Source organism: Chaetodon trifascialis, chromosome 8 (assembly GCF_039877785.1).
Source record: "Chaetodon trifascialis isolate fChaTrf1 chromosome 8, fChaTrf1.hap1, whole genome shotgun sequence".
Classification (NCBI taxonomy): domain Eukaryota; kingdom Metazoa; phylum Chordata; class Actinopteri; order Chaetodontiformes; family Chaetodontidae; genus Chaetodon; species Chaetodon trifascialis.
Window position 1 is genome coordinate 19,653,212 of NC_092063.1, and position 20,947 is coordinate 19,674,158.

At 40.1% G+C, this 20,947-nt stretch overlaps 1 protein-coding gene across 4 annotated transcripts in view; it reads left to right on the plus strand.

Moving 5' to 3' along the window:
• Positions 1-20,947, plus strand: part of bsna (bassoon presynaptic cytomatrix protein a) — a 155,517-nt gene that overhangs the window by 27,421 nt on the left and 107,149 nt on the right. For all 4 annotated transcript variants that reach the window (XM_070968426.1, XM_070968427.1, XM_070968430.1 and 1 more), the window contains exon 2: positions 6,054-6,702. In XM_070968426.1, coding sequence (XP_070824527.1) covers positions 6,054-6,702 — 649 coding nt within the window. The remainder of the gene's footprint in view (positions 1-6,053; positions 6,703-20,947) is intronic.

A 20,947-nucleotide genomic window follows, 5' to 3' on the forward strand; every position in this document is an offset into this window, starting at 1 on the left:
GACCCAGCACCCATAGTAACAGCCATTAGCAGGGTGTGCTTGTGTGGTGTTGCATCATCTGTTCAGAGCGAAGAGGTGAAAAGAACATAAACTGCCAAATCTATCAGCTTGCTGGCCTAGGTGAGAAGCAACAGTGCTGATGATGGGCTGCCTTCATGTGTTTTAATTTAGACGTTTACCTGACAGCCTGAACGTTACTTGCTACTGGTAGCAGTTATATCAACATTGTGTGAAATACAAGCAATCAGCAAAAGGAAACAAAAGTGCCTGGAAATATTCATGTGACCATAGACTGAAGAACTAAAAGAGGTAAGAAGAGTCTGAGTGAGCAGAGATATGACTGAGTGACCTCCTGATGCACTTGCTCAGAAGATGAGTTTCCTGCCTAAGCTGAGGAGCGACCCTGGAGAGGCAAGGTCACTGAAGGTTAGCAGAGAGGGAAGAGACTCAGGCCTGCATCCAGCTTAAGGTAGGAAATGAAGGGCGTACTGGAGTTTGAGCTTGGAAAAATGTTTTTAGCAGAAGCTGAGCCACTGTGAAATGAAATTACTCACACATTTCTGCTAAAAAATGTTAAACCTAGAGACGGGTATTAGCAGCAAACGTTACAGCCTAGCGCTCTGCTAAACTAACAACATGCTAGCTAATGGCTACTTCGTCAAAGTTGACCTTCCACGTTTCACCTAAGTGGGTAGCTGTGTTGAAAGCTAGTAGAAAGTGTCCTTGTTGACCTTTTCAAGAACATGAATGTCATTTACATGAGTGAGTGAAACATTTAATTTGCATTGTCATGTTTATATCATGCTAGCCAGCTTAGCTCTGCTAAGCTAATATTAGAAGGTTTAGTTGATATAAGGCTAGCAAACTGCTGCTGTGTGTATCCCAAGTTCAAACTATCCAAGTTGACTCTTTTTTGTTAGCTTAGTGAGTCTGTTAGCCTTTCAAATACAAGAATGAATTAATTTCTGTTTTCAGTCATTCCAAAGAAATGAACCATCACAAGGATTTGATGGAAAAGGGACGGGAAAATAATAATCAAAGACAAAGAAGAGGGAAAGGGAGAGAAGAGGAGGCAGATAGAAATGTGTGTAATTAAATTGGTATTGGTGAGACGACTTGAGTTTTACTGTCAAAGAAATCTTAAATTCAGAGACAAGCTTGTCCTAGATTGCCCTCCATTAAGGTAATGACATGCTAACAAACCTATTAGAGTATCTATTGATATGTCAAAGAGCGATAAGTACAAACTAGCTGACTTTACTCTTAGTCTGCATCACGAATGTCATTTCTATTCAAATCAATGAGCTAATCTGTGCTTCCAAAACTAAATTTGCACAAATCTGAAGAACTGAAAGAAAGGAAGGAAAATTGACAAGAGAAGAGAGGAGACAGATAAAGGACAGAAAACAATGAGAGGTGAGTGAGAGAGACAGGGGAGAGAGAAGGAGGAGGCAGATGGAAATAAATGGGCCATACAAAAGCAATTCTGTCAACAGCCCTGAGTGGGAAGAAACAGAGGTGGAGGAGGACTAGAGGAGGAGGAGGAAATAGATGTTTAGTTTGGGTCCACCAATAACCTAAATAGACTTGTCTTGCTTGTGCTGTAGAGGTGGGATAAGGAATGTACCTGGCCAGGGGAACAAAATCAGGTAAATCCTGCCCACACCTCTGTTTGCTGTGTGTATCAAGAGGTAGAGAAGGATAGTAAAGCTAACATCAATAAACAGTGAAAGCACCTCCTCTGGGGCTTTTCAAAGATTGCAGATGAAAAACTACAGACAGGCAGCAGACTGCAGCCCACCTCTTCCTCCGTCCTTCGCAGTGAAGAATTGATCTAATCAACTACATTTTCTAAACTGTTTCATTGTCAAACCATCAGCTGCAATATTGTGCTCCATGATATAAAATATACAATATGGAGGCATTATCTCAAAAAGTAAAAGCTGCACCATCTATTACAATGAAAAGTGAGGGTGTAACTTCTAAAACAACGTTTTTTTTTGTCTAGTTGACAGGGCTGAGACTGACAGTCTGAGTCGGACAAATCCTGAAATGGCCACTGTAGTGAAGCCTCTTTTAGACATTATTTAAAACAGTGGATGAAAAAGTCCCTCTGAGGTTAACATGGTCTCACTGCAGAGACCTGGGCAGGACAGTGTGACATCCTCACATCATTTTCTCCTCTTCACTCTGTCTCTATTCATCTGCCCCTGTCTTTGTCACTTACGAATGATTGCCAGACGAGCCTTTTCCCTCTCTCCCACATTGAGACAGTAAATTGAGGGTTATAATGGGAGTGGGTGAAATCACTTTGACTGAACAAGCATGTGTATTAGGTCATTAAAGGCTGTGTGCGACAGTGATGAATGTCCCTAGTGCAACGCAGAGGCGAAGTGTGTAAACACACAGAAAGACGGACGGCTGCTATTATTTGGCTTGTCACCTACGTCAGCCTCAGTTTCTCATAACAATTAGTGATGGTGTCTTCTGATAATGAAAATGACTTTCCCCAGCTCTCTTGCTTTATCTGTCTTCTTATGTCCCATTCCCTCTATAATTTTCCAAAATATTTCTGCTTCTTAGTCGCTATTGAAAATGGATGGATGGATTTCTGCTTCTTTCTCACATTCCTCTAAATCTTATAGTCCTGAAGTTGATTTTTTTTTTTTGTCATTCTATATATTTTTTAATGTTTGTATATACTGTAGAGCCCAAAATTATCTATGTACAGCAGCTTTATGGATATAGAGACAATTAGAAAATCGGTACCAGACCTTCAGATCTTCTGTGGAGGTAAACATGCTGTGTAGCCAATGCCAATGACGGGATGTCAAAAGGATGAGACGAAAGGACAAGGGTTGGATTAAAGGGATTATAAAACTGATCACAGTAACAAGAAAACTGGATTCACAAAAGCATAGAGTAGCTGCTAAATTACTGTAGTTACATTTATGCCAGGAAGAAACAAAGTGTCACAATTAAAAGATCAGATGGAAGTGCGAATACAAAGGAAAGGCCAAGCAAACACACACACAGCATCTGAAAGACATAAAGTAAGAAGAACGAAATGTGGAATAGTAGGTCCAACTGTCAATTAACAGTTGCCCACAGAGAGCTACGATGGCTTCCACTAAACTAATCGCAGAAAAACAAAATCACAAACCAACAACGATAAAACACATCTATAGATAATGTTTCAACAACCGCATTTGAAAAGTAGATGACAGAGCCAGTGAGAGGCAGAGTCGTGGCAGATCTTTGCAGAACATAGATGGGGAAAAAGATAATCCAGAGAGTCAGAATAACGTGCCGTCAGAACAATGACATGGCACCTGTAGAACTGTGCCCATAGTGGTTGCTACTAGCAACACAGCACCCACCAGAAACAAGGTGTTGGTGGCAGAATACAAACAGAATCATTTTTGGCAAAATACAGAACCAATTTTGCTGCAGCTCATGTTCTTTTGTCCCTGTTTTTCTCTCTCTTCCTCCTCTCCCATCAGTTTCCCTGTCAGCTTTAAGTCTCTTATCCCGTCTTCTTCTGTGTCTCTGCTGGCTGAATCAGTGAAGCTTTGAGTTTTTTGTTGAGTCACCCCCGTTCCCCTTCAAATGCGCGTGCACGCACACACCCACACACACACACACACACACACACACACACACACACACACACACACACACACACACACACACACACAAACATGCTGTGCAGGTCTGAAAATGTGTGATGACTGATGGAAGTGTGGTCTCTAAGATAGCACGGACAAACTTTGTTGTGTTCAGTCAGTTAAATCAGTATTTTTTGTTAGTTTCAAAGAAGTCACTCTGGCCCTATGAGGCAGCTGTTAGCCATTACCCGATCCACTTCAGAGGGCTGCTGCAGGTGAACTTTTTCCACTAAAATGGCTGTCAGCAATGTTGAACACTGAAAGAATGTCATTCAACTTTTAGAAATTATTTTATACACTCATTCACTCACTGTACAATTCTTACCTAGAGACCCTGAATAGCAAAAATGTTGCAAGATCAAGTTTTTTGTCACTGGCATTTCATTCTTTTAAGAGTGTTTCCTGGACCGTTAGACACAGTATAAGAAAGACAAACAGGGTCTCCTAAGGTTCACTTCCTTTTCAAGAGCGGAAATGAAAATGTTAAAAAAAGGTGAGGTTCAACAGAGGAAAAAAGAAAACACTGGGTGAGCGAGGACATGGCCAAAAGATAATAGAGAGTGAAAGACAGAGAGACAATGAAGAGGGGAGGGGTTGTGCAAAGATAGGTGGATGTGATGGAGAAGAAGAAGAGGTTTATAGAGAGAAAGACAAATAAAATAGAAAAGGACAAAGTCAGACACACACACAGACTTTGTCATGGCCAGACTGTCCGCAAGAAGAAATACTTTCACTGAAAGTGAAAGCAGACTGGAACATTGTGAGACTGGAGCGCAATAAATCCACATTTCCAATTTTCGGTGTGTTTGAACCATTTAAAGTTGGTGACACACCAAGGCCGGACTCATTTAGTCCAGAGGTTTGAAATGAAATCCTTTCCCACAATGAGATGCACAAGTGTCAGGACATGATACTGCACGTGACTCACACTACTAACTCAGGGGAACTTAGGAGAAACCTCAAACTGTAACGAACACTGCACTGCATCATTTCAAAAGCAAAGCTACCAGATTTTTTTTTATTCTATTTTAGAAAGCCAAGATATGAAGCCAAGCCAAGAATGAGGTCATCCCTCTTCTTTTGCTTCCAAAGATTAAAACAGCATACAGGAGAGGTTCATCTCCATGCTGTGATTACAGTCATCAAGTGTGATTTTATGTTTTACAGGCGCGTGTGGCTTGGCCTCAGGATCAAAATTTCCAGTGTAGAGGTGTTGATTTTAACTCTCAGTCACAGAACAAGATGAAGATGTATATTTGTTGCATATATTTCATTTGGGCTCATTCATTTGAGTTTCAGCTGACGCTTTGGGGACAAGCTTTGCTCGTTCATATGCACTGATTGAGTTTACTTACCTGTTAAATGTAGTGCTGTGTGTGGAAGTCTGAAAGAAGTTTGAATTGGCAGAATCTAAGATTGTGATGCACTTGCAGAAGAATCAAGACTTTAGATTTTAGATATTCATAACAGGAAAAGTTACACAATGATGGTGTGAATTTACAGCAACAGGTTTCAAACATTCGGATTCTTGAAATACAGTGCACACAATTGTGTTTTTCACACCACTCTATCAGGAAGAGTCACTCACGCTGAAATTTTATCACTCCACGACAAAAAAAAGGAAAAACAACTTTGAGGAATTTTTCATCGTTAACATAACTTTCTTTTCATAATTTAGAAATGTCCTCAGGCAGTTTTGTAGCTATTTGCTTCCCCTCAGGTGTGTGTGTGTGTGTGTGTGTGTGTGTGTGTGTGTGTGTGTGTGTGTGTGTGTGTGTCTTCTGAGGTGTGCACTGAGTGAGTGTTGTCTAGGTGCCTGTTTGTGTGTTATGTTCTGCCTGAGGGGTGTGTGTGTGCATGTCGCCTTTGACACACAGCAGAAATATTTCTGTATGTGTGTGTGTGTGTGTGTGTGTGTGTGCTCTGTCTTGCCGCAGCCTGTTATGTTCCACCTTAATTTGTTGTGGCCTGTGGATGTTCGGAGGTCCTTCCATGGCTTTCAGCTGCTACCAAAGAATGAATCAGTAATTATTTTGCTGGTTATTAATGTGGTTTGTGCAGCTCTTTCTCTGGTAGTGAGAATATAATTAAATTTGCTAGAATACAGTCACAATTACCAGGCTGAATTCTTTGTAGTGCTCATTCATTTAATAATGCATTAAATAAAATAAGATATTTTTTCCATTAAAAGCTGGGGTTGCATCAGCCAACGCTGCCATATTACATTTAGTCTGCCCCAGCATTAATTAAAAAACAAAACAATACAGGAATAATGAATTGATTATTATAAGATCTGGTAACAATAGGTGGGGGTGGATCAACTGGAAAATGCAATCTAACTTGATCATTAATTCTCTTTTCTTTTACTTTGTCCCTCTCTTCCAGGGGTCCTATGGGTCCAATGGGTAGCCCCAAGCCTGGCATGCAACAAGGAGGAATGGGAGGAATAGGAGGAGGAGGGATGGGAGGAATGGGAGGAATAGGAGGAGGAGGGATGGGAGGCATAGGAGGAGGAGGAGGGATGGGAGGAATGGGAGGTGGAATGGGTGGAGGTGGGATAGGAGGAGGAATGGGCACTGGTGGAGGGATAGGGTCCCGAGCTGGCGAGCCCTATCGCCTGGCCACTCACGAGAGCCCAATTTCCCCCCGACATATGCAGTCAAGCCAGGGGCCCGGCACAGGGCAGAGCACAGGGTCAGGCCACGGGATGGGTCACGGTCCTGGCACGGGGAGCCACGGAGGTCAAAGTCCCGGTCAACACGCCTCCCGCCGAAACCTTCAAGTCGACTTCAGTGGTTCAGGTGGTTCAAGGACGGGCCGTTCTCCCTCGGTGTCTCCTGACCGCGGCGTCACGCCAACCTCGCCCTACTCGGTGCCGCAGATCGCACCGATGCCGAGCAGCAAACTATGCCCAGTGTGCACCACCACAGAGCTGTCCAACCCACCGGCCGTACCCAACTACAACACCTGCACCCAGTGTAAAGCAACCGTCTGTAACCAGTGCGGATTCAACCCAAACCCGCACCTCACTGAGGTAGGTCTGCTTTGACAAGGAGCTGCAGGAGTGTGTTTTATCAATGTGTGTATGTGCATTTCTGTCTATACACGTCTGTCCTTACTTCGTCATTTTAAATTTGTGCAGCAAGGGAAGATTGTTGTAGTTTTCTGGCTCCATAAATGAAATCTATAATGGAATAATGCTGATTTATAGTGAGGGACTAAGTGTTTGGGTATGAATATAATTTAATCCTGCGGGCGGACAAAAGTCACTGTTGATAAATGTCTCAGGTTTGGATGATAAACAACAGGATGAAAACAACTAGTTTGAATCTGGAAACAGATCCAGCAGAGACAGACAGGATGAAGGTTTTGTCTGGCCTGTTACTGGAGTTGGAGTCAGTGAGGGATTCGAGAAATGTTTTTGTTTTGGCAGAAGCTTTTCATGGCAATAATGTACCTTTGACTTAAAATGAGATTGAATTTAAGTCAGCAAATGAAGTGAAGGAGTCCGTTTAAACAAATCTCTTCCTTCTCAAAATCTTGCATGGAATTTAAAGAGCACATAGAAAATTCATGAATGAGTGAATGAATGACAGCATGACAGTATAGAAGCTGTGTGTATGTGTGTTGCCTATGTATGACTTTGTACTGTAGGTCTTTGTGTGTATCTGTGATAGACAGTGAGTGTAAGGGCTCAGCAAGTGGCAGTAATTCCTTCCTGAGGCGCTGACACAATCTCCATTAATGTGCCAAGGCAAGACACACAGGTCGTGACAGTGTGTGTGTGTGTGTGTGTGTGTGCGCACGCGTGCGTGCGTGCGTATCAGTTCATTGTAGTCAGGTGTGATGTAAAGACAGGATTTGGCAGGGCTCGAGACTAATGGCGTCCCATCATCCTGTGGACAATAGAAAATGTATTTGGGATGAAGAGAGATCTTCCCAGAGATGCCTTCAGGATGAAAAAAAAGAACTTTTTGTATGTACTGTATGTATACATAGATGTGTAACTGTCTCTTAGCAAAAGACTGACTGAACCAAACGCTGACTACAATGAAGTGCGCCTTGTTACTGTAGTTTCTATCACTTATTATTGTGGTTGATTCCATGATGTTTTGTTTCGCAGTGATGTTGTAACGTATGCGTCCTGCATCTCTGATGTGTTAAAATCCAAAAGGACATCATAAAGTCACTATTAAGGGTAAATGTACCCTACTTTTCCCTGATAATGCTACATTGTGACCAACAAATCTATGGTGAACTCAGCAGAGGAGCTGGTTAGCTGTTAGCAGCTTGGGCAGCAGAGTCCTGTAGTGTGTTTGGCAAATGGAGCTAAAAGCTAATGGAGCTAATAGAGCTAATGGAGCTATTAGAACTTACTGCTAATGGAGCTATTTATAATGATACTGATAATAATAAAATTAATTTGTATAGTACCTTTCATACAGGAATTGCAGCTCAAAGTGGTTTACAAGAAAGAAATAACATGCACCAAGTGAGCGCTTTACATGGAAAAAACAGAATGGACATAAAAACAGAAATACAATGAAGATGGAGAATAAGATGGAGAATAAAACCCACGTGATAATTATAGTAAGTTAGTAAGATAGAAAAAAGATGGAAAATAAAATAAAGACAATGCATAAAACCACAGAATAAAATAATAAAATATAGATAAAAAAAAAGACTACATAGAGTGCATAAAGTCAAGCAAAATATGACAATTTAAAAGAGGGGCAGCAATGCATAAGCACGAGGAAAAGCACAGAAGTCTCAGATCTGCATCAGGAAGTTGTGGCTAGTTAAAGGCTGAAGTGGAGAGATATGTTTGTAGTGTGTTCCAGAACTTTGGGCATTAGTGACAAAGGCTGCATTACCAATTTTTCATCCCCCAATTTGAGCTAACAGCTAACAGAGCTAAATGCACAGAGGGACATGATGTGTTATACAGTGAACTGCAGGTTAGAGTGACAGCACAAGTTTTCAGTAAATAAATGTACTGAAGTACTGTTTGGAGATGAAAGTACTTTAAGTTTGGAGTTAAAATTATAGACACTTTACATCAGTGTTTACATTTTACCAAACTTCTGTCAGAGATGAAAGTAACCAGATACATTTACTCCAGTTCTGTACTGAAGCACGCTGCTGAGGTACAACAACAAGAAGTGCATGTAGCTGTTATTGATCACAAAGTGTGTTACATAAACTATGTGATTAAAGGATAACAATAGATGATAATAACAAAGTAAAAAAATATATTTTTTGATTTTGTATGGTTCACATTTCCTTTGGGATGGTTGAAATTGTTTTTCGAGATGGTTCTGGGATGGTGGTGACAAAAGTCTGTTGGCCTGGCATTTAGCATTTAGAGATGGAAGAAAGAGAGATTGAGAAGTAAAGACAGAAAGGACAGATCCATGAAACTATTAAGTTATTCAGAGATGAATGGTGGGGTGAGAAGGACAGAGGAGGTTAAGAGGCTCTCTTTGATTGAGAGGAGCTTGACGCTTGCCTTTGGTGACAGGTTCAAACTATCAGCCCGGTGTCAGTGCCTGCTGACAAATATCAAAATCTCAGCCTGCCTGGGCAGACAGGAAAGACTTCATATGGAGAACACAGCCATGCAAGGGGCAGAAGCACGGGGCTACGGCTGATATATTAGCTATGCTGGCAACCATTGATTCCAACTGATGTCAGGTCCAGGGGCATATCATTGCCAGACAGCACGATAAACACTCTGCTGCTGGTTTAAACAAACAACTGTGGTTGTGCATTTGTGTCTCGTTTTTCATTTGTTTTGTGGGGGAGAACATTGGCACCAGAATCATCCATGTGTACCTGGTACATCTTTCATCCTGATGCTCCATGCCAACACATCCGCTGCAGAGCAATAGTAAATGACTAATACTAATAATAATACTAACGAAGAAGCCTTGTATTTATTCTGATCAATGGTGTTTTGCAGATTGATACATTTGGGAAATAATACAAATATGATAAGTCATATATGTAATAGTCAATCATAGTAAATCTGTAGGTTGACTATCAGTGATTATTAGCTTTACAATGTCTCATTACCAGTTACCTCACGCTCCATGTAAACAAACCCTTTAGTAAATAGTGGACAAAATGTTAGAAATACCTTACAACAAACAAGTCAGCAAACTGCTGCCTCCAGAGTGCCAGTGTTTTAGTCTGGTTTGGAAACCAAAACCCTCACTGTGATTGTGATGTGATGTAATGTTATTTCCTACAGAAATGACTGAACATTTTTAACTTTCTATACAGTCCTGTAGGTTCCCCTCATCTTGTGTTTCATGCCATATTATCGAGCAGCTGATTTTGGTCTTCATGCTCTCATCACCTAACAAGCACAGTTTCCTGGAAATTTTACAACAGTCAGCAGTGAATTTTTACGAAAGTTTTAGTCATTCTCAGCACAGTGTCTCAGGGAGGGTGTGTTGGTTGTAAATTTGCCTACTGTATTTAGCAGCTTCTGTCTGGCTCCTGTGGGATCATCTTTTAAGACCAAGCTCTGATCTCTGCTCAGGTACAAATGCTTGAACATGTGGTCCTGTGTGTGTGTGTGTGCGTGTGTGTGTGTGTGTGTGTGTGTGTGTGTGTGTGTGTGTGTGTGTGTGTGTGTGTGTGTGTGTGTGTGTGTGTGTGTGTGTGTGTGTGTGTGTGTGTGTGAGAGAGAGAGAGAGAGAGAGAGAGAGAGAGGCAAAGTACTACAATAATGGTGGATAATGCTAATGAAGTGGAAGGAGTGAGGAGATGATAAGCCTCTGACTTGGGGATTTGGACTGCACTTTAGATTAAAACACACACACACACACACACACACACACACACACACACACACACACACACACACACACACACACACACATATATAGGCACTATCGCAAGTGCAGACATGTATACACCCACACAAAACACACATATACTTACCCCCACTTGGCTCAACATAATTCATGCAAGACGTCTGTGCAATAAATTGTGTTGTTAATTAAGTGACGGGACCCACAGGGATTTCCTGTTGAGCAAAATGGAAAACATGACATGAAATGCAACACAACAGCATCAGATTCAACCACCACTTTACATACAAAAGAAAACTTTTACAGGGGGAATAAAACATCTATTAATGTACAAGTCTGAAGCACACCGGTGTGCACTGCACACAGGGCTCTGCGTATTCTCCTCCATTTTGCACAGCTTAGTGAACGAGTCCTGTCATTGTTTGTGTTACTATGAATAATGGATTAGCTCCCTCTTCCTATTAATATTCACTATCTTCCCCATTATTGTCCATGCTAATCAATGTTCTCTCAATCCTGATAATTTAATAAACATTCCCACCCAGCAAATGTTGTTACTCTCTGCTGCAGTTTACAGCACTGCAGTGATTTATGCCTGTAGCCCAGCTGTATGATAGTAATACACATTAACATCTCACCAATGCTTATTTACTTCACTGAATTACAATAATAAGAAAACAAACAGTACACATGCACAATATAAAAACTAATTAAATTATAATGCTGCATCTCGATCAGAGCTGCACAATCCAGACATTGTCAAGTATTGTGGTTTTTAAGGATTTTGTTTTATTCAGCAGAAATACACCCAAGACAATTTGTGAAATTTGAAATTATAATGTTTAGTGGTAGCTTTTGAATCAAAATATCATGGGAATGTGCACATAAGATTTATATTCCTTGAGATGTTTTACAATATACATAAAATATTCAAACACTCATTTAAACCTTCAATATTGCAAACTATCCTTGCATACAGTCAGTATTTAAAAAAACATCTTCCCTTGGCTCTGTGTGGCAGAGCTCCAGCCTTGTTGTGTCTGCAGCTATGGATTAATACTTAAACTGAACATTATCCATTATTATCACAGCTAATCAATGTACTGTGTGTCCTGGTAATCTAATAAGCAGCGGCAGGCTGTGTATCCGTCGTACTGTGCTCTGATTCCATTTGCATCAAATGACATTTAGCAGACTTAGCCAGGCAAGCCAGAGAGATTATTTTATATCAACAGGTCAGGTGTGTTTCATTTTGACTGCTTGACAAGCACAAAGCTACACTTAGTCTCTCATTCATTCAAGGGAAAATATCTCTTGAGAGGAAGAAGAAAGGAAGAAAAAAATCAAAGTAAGATACAACCCCAATCCAAAAAAGTTGGGACGCTGTGTTAAACATAAATAAAACAGAATGTGATCATTTGTTAACCCTTTTTGACATATGCTCAATTTCAAAACAGGACAAAGACAATATAATTTTTGACCTCATTGACTTAATTGATTTTAGTAGTTTAGTCATTGCTCCAAAAACACCTGTTTGGATCATTCAACAGGTAAACAGGTTCATGAGTAACAGGTGATAGTATCATGCTGGGTATGAAAGTAGTCATAGTAGTAAATAAAATGGAGAATAGGCCATTTTGTCACCTAAAATTTTATCCTAAAAGCACAGAATTTCTCCTTCACAGCTGTATTTTGAGGGTCGACTGCCCCGTTCTGTCTAGAATTACAGATTAACACTTTAACTCAGCTTCCTCTGTCGTTATCGTACCTAATCAATGTGCTCTCTGTCCTGGTAATCTAATAAGCACTGCCAACATCCATATCTTGTTACGTTCTGACGCCTTTTGCATCAGATAACATTTAGAAGACTGAGCCAGGAGAGTGACACCAATTATCATGCCAAAAGGAGGATCAGCGAGATATTATACTCAATATACTGTATCTGATTCAGGAAGGGTGGCATTTAGGAAAATGGCTTTCATCATGTTAATTGACCTTTGTGACCCTTGATGAATGATTTGATTTGTGGAATATTTCTTGCGCCAAAATGTACTGTACTGTAGAATGTAGTATAATACGGGGCTTTTGGTTGTATGTAACAGAGCATATAACAAGATGTAACATTATTTTATTGGTTTAATCATCCTTGACTAGACAACAGCCCTAAAATCCTCCTGAATCGTGATTCAGAGCTGTTTTGTAACTGAACTTAGAGTTCATCAAAGTTCAGGTGAGAACTCAGTCTGACGTCTCAGTTAAATGTTAAATGGTTTTGAGGCATACAGTATCACAATTTGCTATATAAAGTTCTGTGGTGATCCTGCCATGTCCCTGAAAACAGACTACGAAGCATATAGTCAAATTCACTTGACTACTCATCAAACATCAAAAAGTCTTCTAAAGAATTTGTTGCAGAGCTTCTGAACATTAGCAAGAGTATAGTTAAAGAAAAAGAGGAACTCCTGCCCGCTAAATATGTCACTTTGATTCTTATATGTCTTCAAAAAGTTTCTTTGATCAAAAATTAGATCACCAATCTGTAAATAGTCACTTAGAAAGGGTTTTGATCCAGTCCAGCCATTTAGGCATGGCTCACTTCAAGGTCAGTCTGTCACTGTCCACTACTTTGATTGGGACTGAACTATCAAATATTTATGTATACAAGGTATTTATTAACAATTTATTGATTAAAACATAAATTAAAGGTGAGTCCTAAAACAAAAACAAAAATGCTGTTCCGGGGAAATTACTTCTGAGCTTCAGGTCTCACATGAACAAGGCGACAAAAACTTCAGTGACCATTTACAAACGAAGATGCTGAAAAACTGATTCATGCAACTGATTATTTCAAGACGACTTGATTATCATAACGCAATATTTACTGGCCTTCTGAATATTATCATTGTTATTATTATTGATTTCAAAATTTTAATTTGAGCCTCAGCTGTATAGTGTTTATTGCTAATTAGCAAAGGCTAAACTAGAATGGTAAACGTGATAAGCATTATACCTCCGTAACATTAGCATGTTAGCATTGTCATTGTGGTTTGTTGGTATTAGCATTTAGAGCAAAGCACTGCTCTCTTACAGTAAGTCCAGCCTCACAGAGCTGCTGGCATGGAGGTGGAGTCTTAATGTTGTTATGAGACACTGTATGTGAGAACAGTCTTTAAGTCTAGATCATTGGTTTGATTCTAAAGTGAAAATACTGTCAGTGTTCTTAAAAGAGAATTTCCATCTTAAAGCACATTAGCAGTTAAAATAAAGAATCATTTTACTTAAAAAAAATGCTTCTGTTTTTGAGGCTGTGTTTTAGAAACGTCATCTGTGAAATTACAGGTAGCATTTTTCTTTCTAAAATGGATAAACAGCATCTTGGAATGAACCCGATGAACAGCTTTTTGATGTTTTTGTGTGTGATGTGTGCTGGCGTTGTCAGTTTAGCACCTTAAAAGGATAAACCCTGAGTATTGCAGTGCTTATGAATATGGATGAGGGATATTCAGACACCTCCACTCCACGTATTTGCAACTCATTTATATGAGTTCTTCAGTCCCTGAAAAAGTACACCTGGGAAAGATGCTGCAAACCCTCACTGTGGCAGCTCATAGTTGAATACTGGGCATAAAAACGATGTTTGAGAAGGCTGCAGGTTGTCGCCTTTTCCAGATGCAACTGACTGATTGAATTTGAAATTGTACTCTAAGTCAGTGGTTTTCAAAGTTGGGGCCACCAGGTGGCACTAGGGGGGCCTCAGAAAATTGGAGGGAAGATAAGAAAAAAAAGAAAAAAAAAAGAGCAAAAAAAATATTAATTACTAATTATTCTTTAAATCATTATTATAAAATATAATCAAATTATTTTTTATCATCATTATAAAATATAATTTATAAACATATATAATATCGAAATGTTATTTGCCATGCTCATCTTTCTGATTGCCTGCCAGTCAAAACATCGTTCATGGCGTCATGAAGTTCCGTGTAGACCTTCATTAATTATTGAATAGTGAATAAAAGTAAGAAAATCATTCTAAAAGTTGATGTTTCTTTACATATTTTGTGGCATTGTTGTTGGGTTTGCAAAAGGGGTCCTTGGCCAGAAGCTAATGCTGTTTGGGGGGCCATGGCATGGAAAAGTTTGGGAACCCCTGGGAGTCACTTATTGTATAGAAACGAATGGTCCCGTGGTTCAAGGTAAACATTACAGGCAAAGCAGCAATGGAGCACCTCTGCTTAGCATTTCGAAAATTGCATTGGCTCCAATCATGAACTACAGCTTAGTTACTTGAGGGTCTGTTCAGTCAGTTTGGAGCCTTCATAGTAATAAAGAAATGACTGAATGCACCCACAGATTGTGTGAAAACACGGGTGCAGTGTCTGTAACACCACCCACAGGGCTGTGGAAGGACAGTTTGAATATTTTGATAGTGCCAATATGATGCCAAAACAATTATTTCCATGATATCATACCCTTACTTTCATTGAACAAAGGAAGTTTAAGTTCTCAAATGTCAAATGCTGTGTAAGCTCATGCTACTGTAGCAGAACTTCATAAATAAAGTCCAAAACTACCAAAGTCACTGCTTCTCCTCTGGCAGTGTGTTGATCGTTGTCGACTAAATCACGTACTTTGTGTCAACAAAGATTCAACAGCTTCAGTCTCAGAGATGGAAAACACATTAGCAGCCTGTGGTTGTGCAAACTGAAGCATCAATTGCACCATTTTTTTTTTCTTTTTAGCAAACAAAGCTAGAGAGCGACATGTAGACGTGAACCGTGTTTCCAGTATGTTGATAAAAGTGACTTTTATAAGCCATTAGTGAGAGGAATGTAATGCATGCAGTTTTGTGGAGGCTTTTATCCAAAGTGCCTTGAGTAGGCAGCCTAGTGGAAATGGAAACTTTAACTCTGTTGTCTTATGACAACAGCGTAACAAGTAACAAGCCTGATAGGAGAGAAGAAACGATTGTAAATGACTCTTGAATTCAGTGTGGCATTAGGATAATCTTTTCTGCTGTTTAAATTGTCATTAAAACACATACAACATGAACAATTAAACAAACTAATCATGCTTTTTATTTCACAAAAGCCATATTTTCTGGTGCCACACACTTTGCACACATCACTCTTGGTGTAGCACACAATGTTTCAAGCTGCAAAACGTCAGTGTTGCAGAGTATCTGTCAGCTTGCGTCACATGCTCATGATTCCCTGGACTTGTGTCCACTGGGTTGATTGCACCTGTTAAACTTCCTCTCTGAGCCACTGCACTCGCTGTCTTTAGAGATGAAGGCAGATGAGCCACAGCTGCCCTGACCAGAAGTTTTCATTAAATTGCCGATGAAAAAACAAACAGAACGACCAAAAGCAAAGAAAAAATAGCCTCTGCTGTGAGCACAGACTTGCTGTTGGCTACCTGCATCCATCTCTCAATCGTCTCTCAGCCGTTTGTCATCTACGCCATTTGGCAGCACGTCTTCCTCCCTGTAGCCTGTTTGTTGTTCAACAGACTGCGTACTAATTTTAGACTCAGTGTGCATGTAGGGATAGAAATGTGTGTGTATGTATGTGCCTGCGTGTGTGTGTGTGTGTACTGGATTAATTAGTTCTCAGAGAAATCTGCAGACTGTGCTTCTCTGTTCCCTCCTCTCAAATCTGTGCACCTGCCTGTCACACACTCTATTTATGCAAGTGTGTGCATGTCTTCATTGTTTCGGTGACACACATACTCACGGTGTTATCCTGTGACTGCAGAGTAACACTGTTAACACTGGACCATTTTAAAAATTTTATCGGATAACCATGATTATGTTATGACTACAATCGTAGGATTTCTGGTATATTTTACTTGCTGCTTTATAATTCTGTTCTTATTATTGTCACAGTCATTTGATTTAATTATAATGTGATATAATGTATTAGCAGAATTCATGGAGGTGCAGTTGAGGGAAAACCTTCAGGAGGTCATAACAGGGTTATTATATTAAGATTTTATTTGTGCAGTTTTCAAGATATTTGACAGAAGAAGCAAAATAATGGTTTGGCTTTGATCGCTGGTTTTAGGCCTAAAAAACCAAATAGAAGGTGGAAATAGAAGGTTTTCTATCTGCCATGCTGCCAGTTACAAAGCACAAGCAGCATGTTAACCTCTTCAAAGGAATGACTTTAGATTACCTGCTCGTGGACGGATTTACTCGTAGTCAGGACTTACAGATCCCTCCCTTGATCTTGACAACATGTTGCCCTTCAGAACGAAAGTTATAAGCATTTTCTGATCTGACGATCTACTGATGTCTTAAGGATGTTACACCAATGTGTTTAAGGTTTGCTGAGGTTTAGACACAAAAATAACTGCTATTTAAGGTGAAGGAACCTGACGTCCCCTGTCTATGGACGTTGTCATAATGTCACCTAAAACCACAATCTTCAATCAACCAATTCAACAACATCCATAATCAGGTTCTCTGAGTCCCTAATTATAACCTTGAAAACATTAATCGTGCTGTAGTTAAATGAAATCCACTGTCAATGAACATTTTTCACATACTGCACGTGTGAACACGTTGTGACTGCAGATACCTTTATTAAAAACTGTTTTCTCATTTAAGCTGATGACACATATCTTTCAAAACTTATTTGCTTTCCAGGATATTAATATACAAATACAAATCTGACAGATGTTGTAGATCAACAGTGTTACAATTAATGAACAGCATCCTGTTTATTAAGTTAATGATATTTCTTTGTTAGTGTGTCAGTTTTGCAAATCGTTCCAGGTTTTTGGGTGAGCACAGTTCAATCAATCATTCTTTGTTTGGCACCATGACTTCTCAATCTATATGAATAAGAAGGATAAAAAAGAAAAAAGGCGTAACAGTGTGAGAAAAAAGTTGAGAGACACTGACAGAGAGAGCTACAGCAAGAGAAGAAGTGAGAGAAGAATTAGAAGAAAAGAAAAAATAAAGAGGGTGATAGAACGAGGTTTAGGCAAAAGGCAGAGTTGATAGACAGGCATGGATATAGACAGATTAACTCTGAAATGACTGAGGTCGTCAGCATGCTGATATCTGATATGGAGAACATTCCAATCTATTTCATTTTTCAGCTATTGCATTAGCTCATCATGGCTAATTAAACCTCACAGTGGTAGCTCTCTCTCTCTCTCTCTCTCTCTCTCTCTCTCTCTCTCTCTCTCTCTCTCACACACACACACACACACACACACACACAGCTGCAAATAGCATCACTATTGTCATTCGCAGAACTTCACATATTCTTTGCTGATGCCTTAAGCTGTGCTGCACACATGCAGATTTCCTCCTGTGAGCATTAAAGACACATTTCTGATAAATGAAAAAAAGTGTAGTGAAAACAAAAATATCTCTCTGTCTATCTGTCCTTCTGTCTGTCTGTCTGTCTGTCTGTCTGTCTGTCTGTCTGTCTGTCTGTACTTCTGTAAGTCTATCTGTCTGTCTATAAATCACCGTGAGGACATTTAGTTTCATTAGTTTCAATAAAAAAATACTGATATAAGAATATAGAACATAATAACATTGAGCCCATTGAGGATGTTGTAAATAAACATCTCATGAAGGCAGAAATGGTCAAAAAATGTACTGTATGTGACAAAATAACTTAAGGTCCACTTTCCGGCTTTTTCAAGGCTATCATCCACATCTCACAGTCTTCATCTGTAAGTAGACCTGGCTCAGGTGTCATCATGTAATTTGCAGCATGTGTGGAGCATCGACCTCGTGATCACAGGTGATCGTGTCCCATGACATTTACTGTAGGTCATGTGATGACATCTGAAGCAGCTCCAAACAGCTGAAAGCTCTTTTTAAGCTACTAAGTGTTACCAGGTGCACTGTATAAAAATGCAGGGACACCCACAGCTTAAAGGATCTCTGTACCTCTGACCACTTTGACAGTATAGTGAACAAGTCTCATGTAATTAATGCTAATAATTTTCTGTCTATATCTGATTCACTAATACAGTGTAAATAGATGAAATGCCAGCTGGGCAATGAGACTCAAACCACAACGTGATGGATACCTTGATCTCATCTCAGTAGTGTGTGTGGCTTCAGGGGTGGCTGCCCTGTTTCTGGTATCAGTCCTGCTGCTGCTGATAGTGATAATGATAATAAAAATAGTGCTAATGACATAGGTTCCAGTAATGACACTTCGGTAATTACCGCTTACATTGCTGACGCCCTGACGACATTGTATATTTATCACCCTAATGGCAGTTTCCCACCCATAGGAATTGAAACGGTGCATAATAAGGACCAAAAACAATGACGTTTTTCTCCGTAATGACAGACATGACCGCTCTGACCTAAATGAGAGGATATAGTTTCATCACTGCAGACAGAGGATAATGATTATAATTCAGATGACACCTAGAACTGAGTTAAATATAGTTACTTGTGTCAGCTCATCAGTGCTCCATTGTCTCTCACTTTTCTTCTGTTGTTTGAGTACCAATGCTGCCCAAGTCTTTATGCAATGTCTCAGAACAAACTTATCTTAATCTAAAGTGCTGTGCAGTGTGCTGGTGTATGATACGATGGGGCAAGGCAGGAAGCATTTCTTTTTTGCAATATTTAACCAAACCATGATGTTTCTCTGTGAGCTACAACCAAAATGAAGCCTTTATAGGGATTATCCACAAAAATATGCTCATCGTATTATAAGTAACTAACTAAATGGCTGTAAAATAGCTCCCCCAGCTGGAACCAGGTCAGATATATTAAAAGTTGAAAAAAGAAGCTGGCCTACACCACTGCACATCACTACTGGCAAACTCCCTCACACTGTTTCAACCATCTGGAAGCTTCCTACCAATAACAGTAATCCTAATTGAGATGCAGAAACACTGGCTTAGGTGAAATCATATGGCAGGACCAAAAAAGCAGTCACAAATAATTTATATTAGTCTTTAGTGGGTTGTCTCTGCCTGTGAGAATTTAAAGCGATTGCCTGAATCCTGACATGCAATTACGTTTCATTTGAAGCGGTGAAAGTAATCACGTCTCAAACACCAACTTCAACTTAGCTGAAATGTGGGTAAAGCATTTTCCAAGCTGTGCTGGAAATATCCTTTCCCCTTCTCCTCCAAACTAACTACAGAGCAGAGACTTTTGTCTGTCTGTCCATCACCCTGTCTTTGTCTCTCTCGTCCTCCCGCATCCCTGGCGTGTTAGGTCCATATTTCTTCCTTCCTCCGCTCTTCCTAACACCCTCTGCCTTTCATCCACCACACTCCTTTCTGTCTGCCTCTCACTTTCTCCATCTGCTCGTCTTCACTTTGTCTCTTCGCTCTTTCCCCTCTCTCCTTCTCTGCGGTAGAGGAAGCAGTCTGTCATGCATGGCTGTCCATGAGTGAGCAGCGAATCAAAAGCCCCAGCGTCGGCATAAACCTCCACCAAGCAGCAGAAATCCTATTTGAAAGCCTCCAGTTGCACTGACAGCTCAGTGGACACACATGCTGACACACACACGTGCAATATATATGAACAAACATAGTTAAGAGGAGAAATATGCTTCATGTAGATTCCCATATGTGGCCACTGACACACATTCAAACGGTATCAGCACATGACAGAGTGCATGTGCAACATATGGTTTGTGTGAGTACTAATCAGATTTTCCATCAGGATTCTTTTTACGGCAACCACAACCGGTATGTCATTGTTCTGTACTGATAGAGGATTGCTCAGTGAAAAGATTAAGTCGGTTAGTTAGTTAAAAGCATAAAAACAAGTGATGTTGGCACGGCCCCAAAGTCGATCCATCTTGATAAGGCCAGTGAACACCAGCGTTCAGCTCTTACTGCCACACTTTACTTTAATCTCTTCCTTTTTCAGGCCTGTTGTTTCAAACTCTTACTTGAATTCTCACTGTCTCAGCCAGTGAAGTATGATGATATTAACAGTTGACAGTGCATGCAAAATGGAGGAGGGGCGTTTTGACCACCCAAACACCGTCTCAGATTTTGTCAAGCGATTTCTAAAAGGTCTGATGTGGTTAGTTTCTCATCTGTGACTCTGTGTTCTTAATCTGCTCTTAAACAGAAAATGTAAAATGTAAATCACATGTTGCTTTCATGTATCCCACTACTATGCAAGAGACCTACCTCACACCTTTAGAGTAGTACAGATTTCATGACCTGCCAATAGGTTGAATCAATAGTCAACTCTGTTATAGTACTGGGTACAGAGGGAATCTGCATGCTGCAGGTCTGACTTCAAATTGACTTCACACTATTTTGTAGGACATATTCGTCTTTACCAGACTGCTTCTGACTATGAGTGGCCCCAGTAGGAATGGGACATCCAATTAGGCACACAGGGGCATACTTTCTTCTTAAAAAATCTGTACTCCACTTGATATTCTTCTGTTTGCCGTCACTCTGAGCTTTTCTTTACTGTCCCGCTTCCTCTTATTTTTC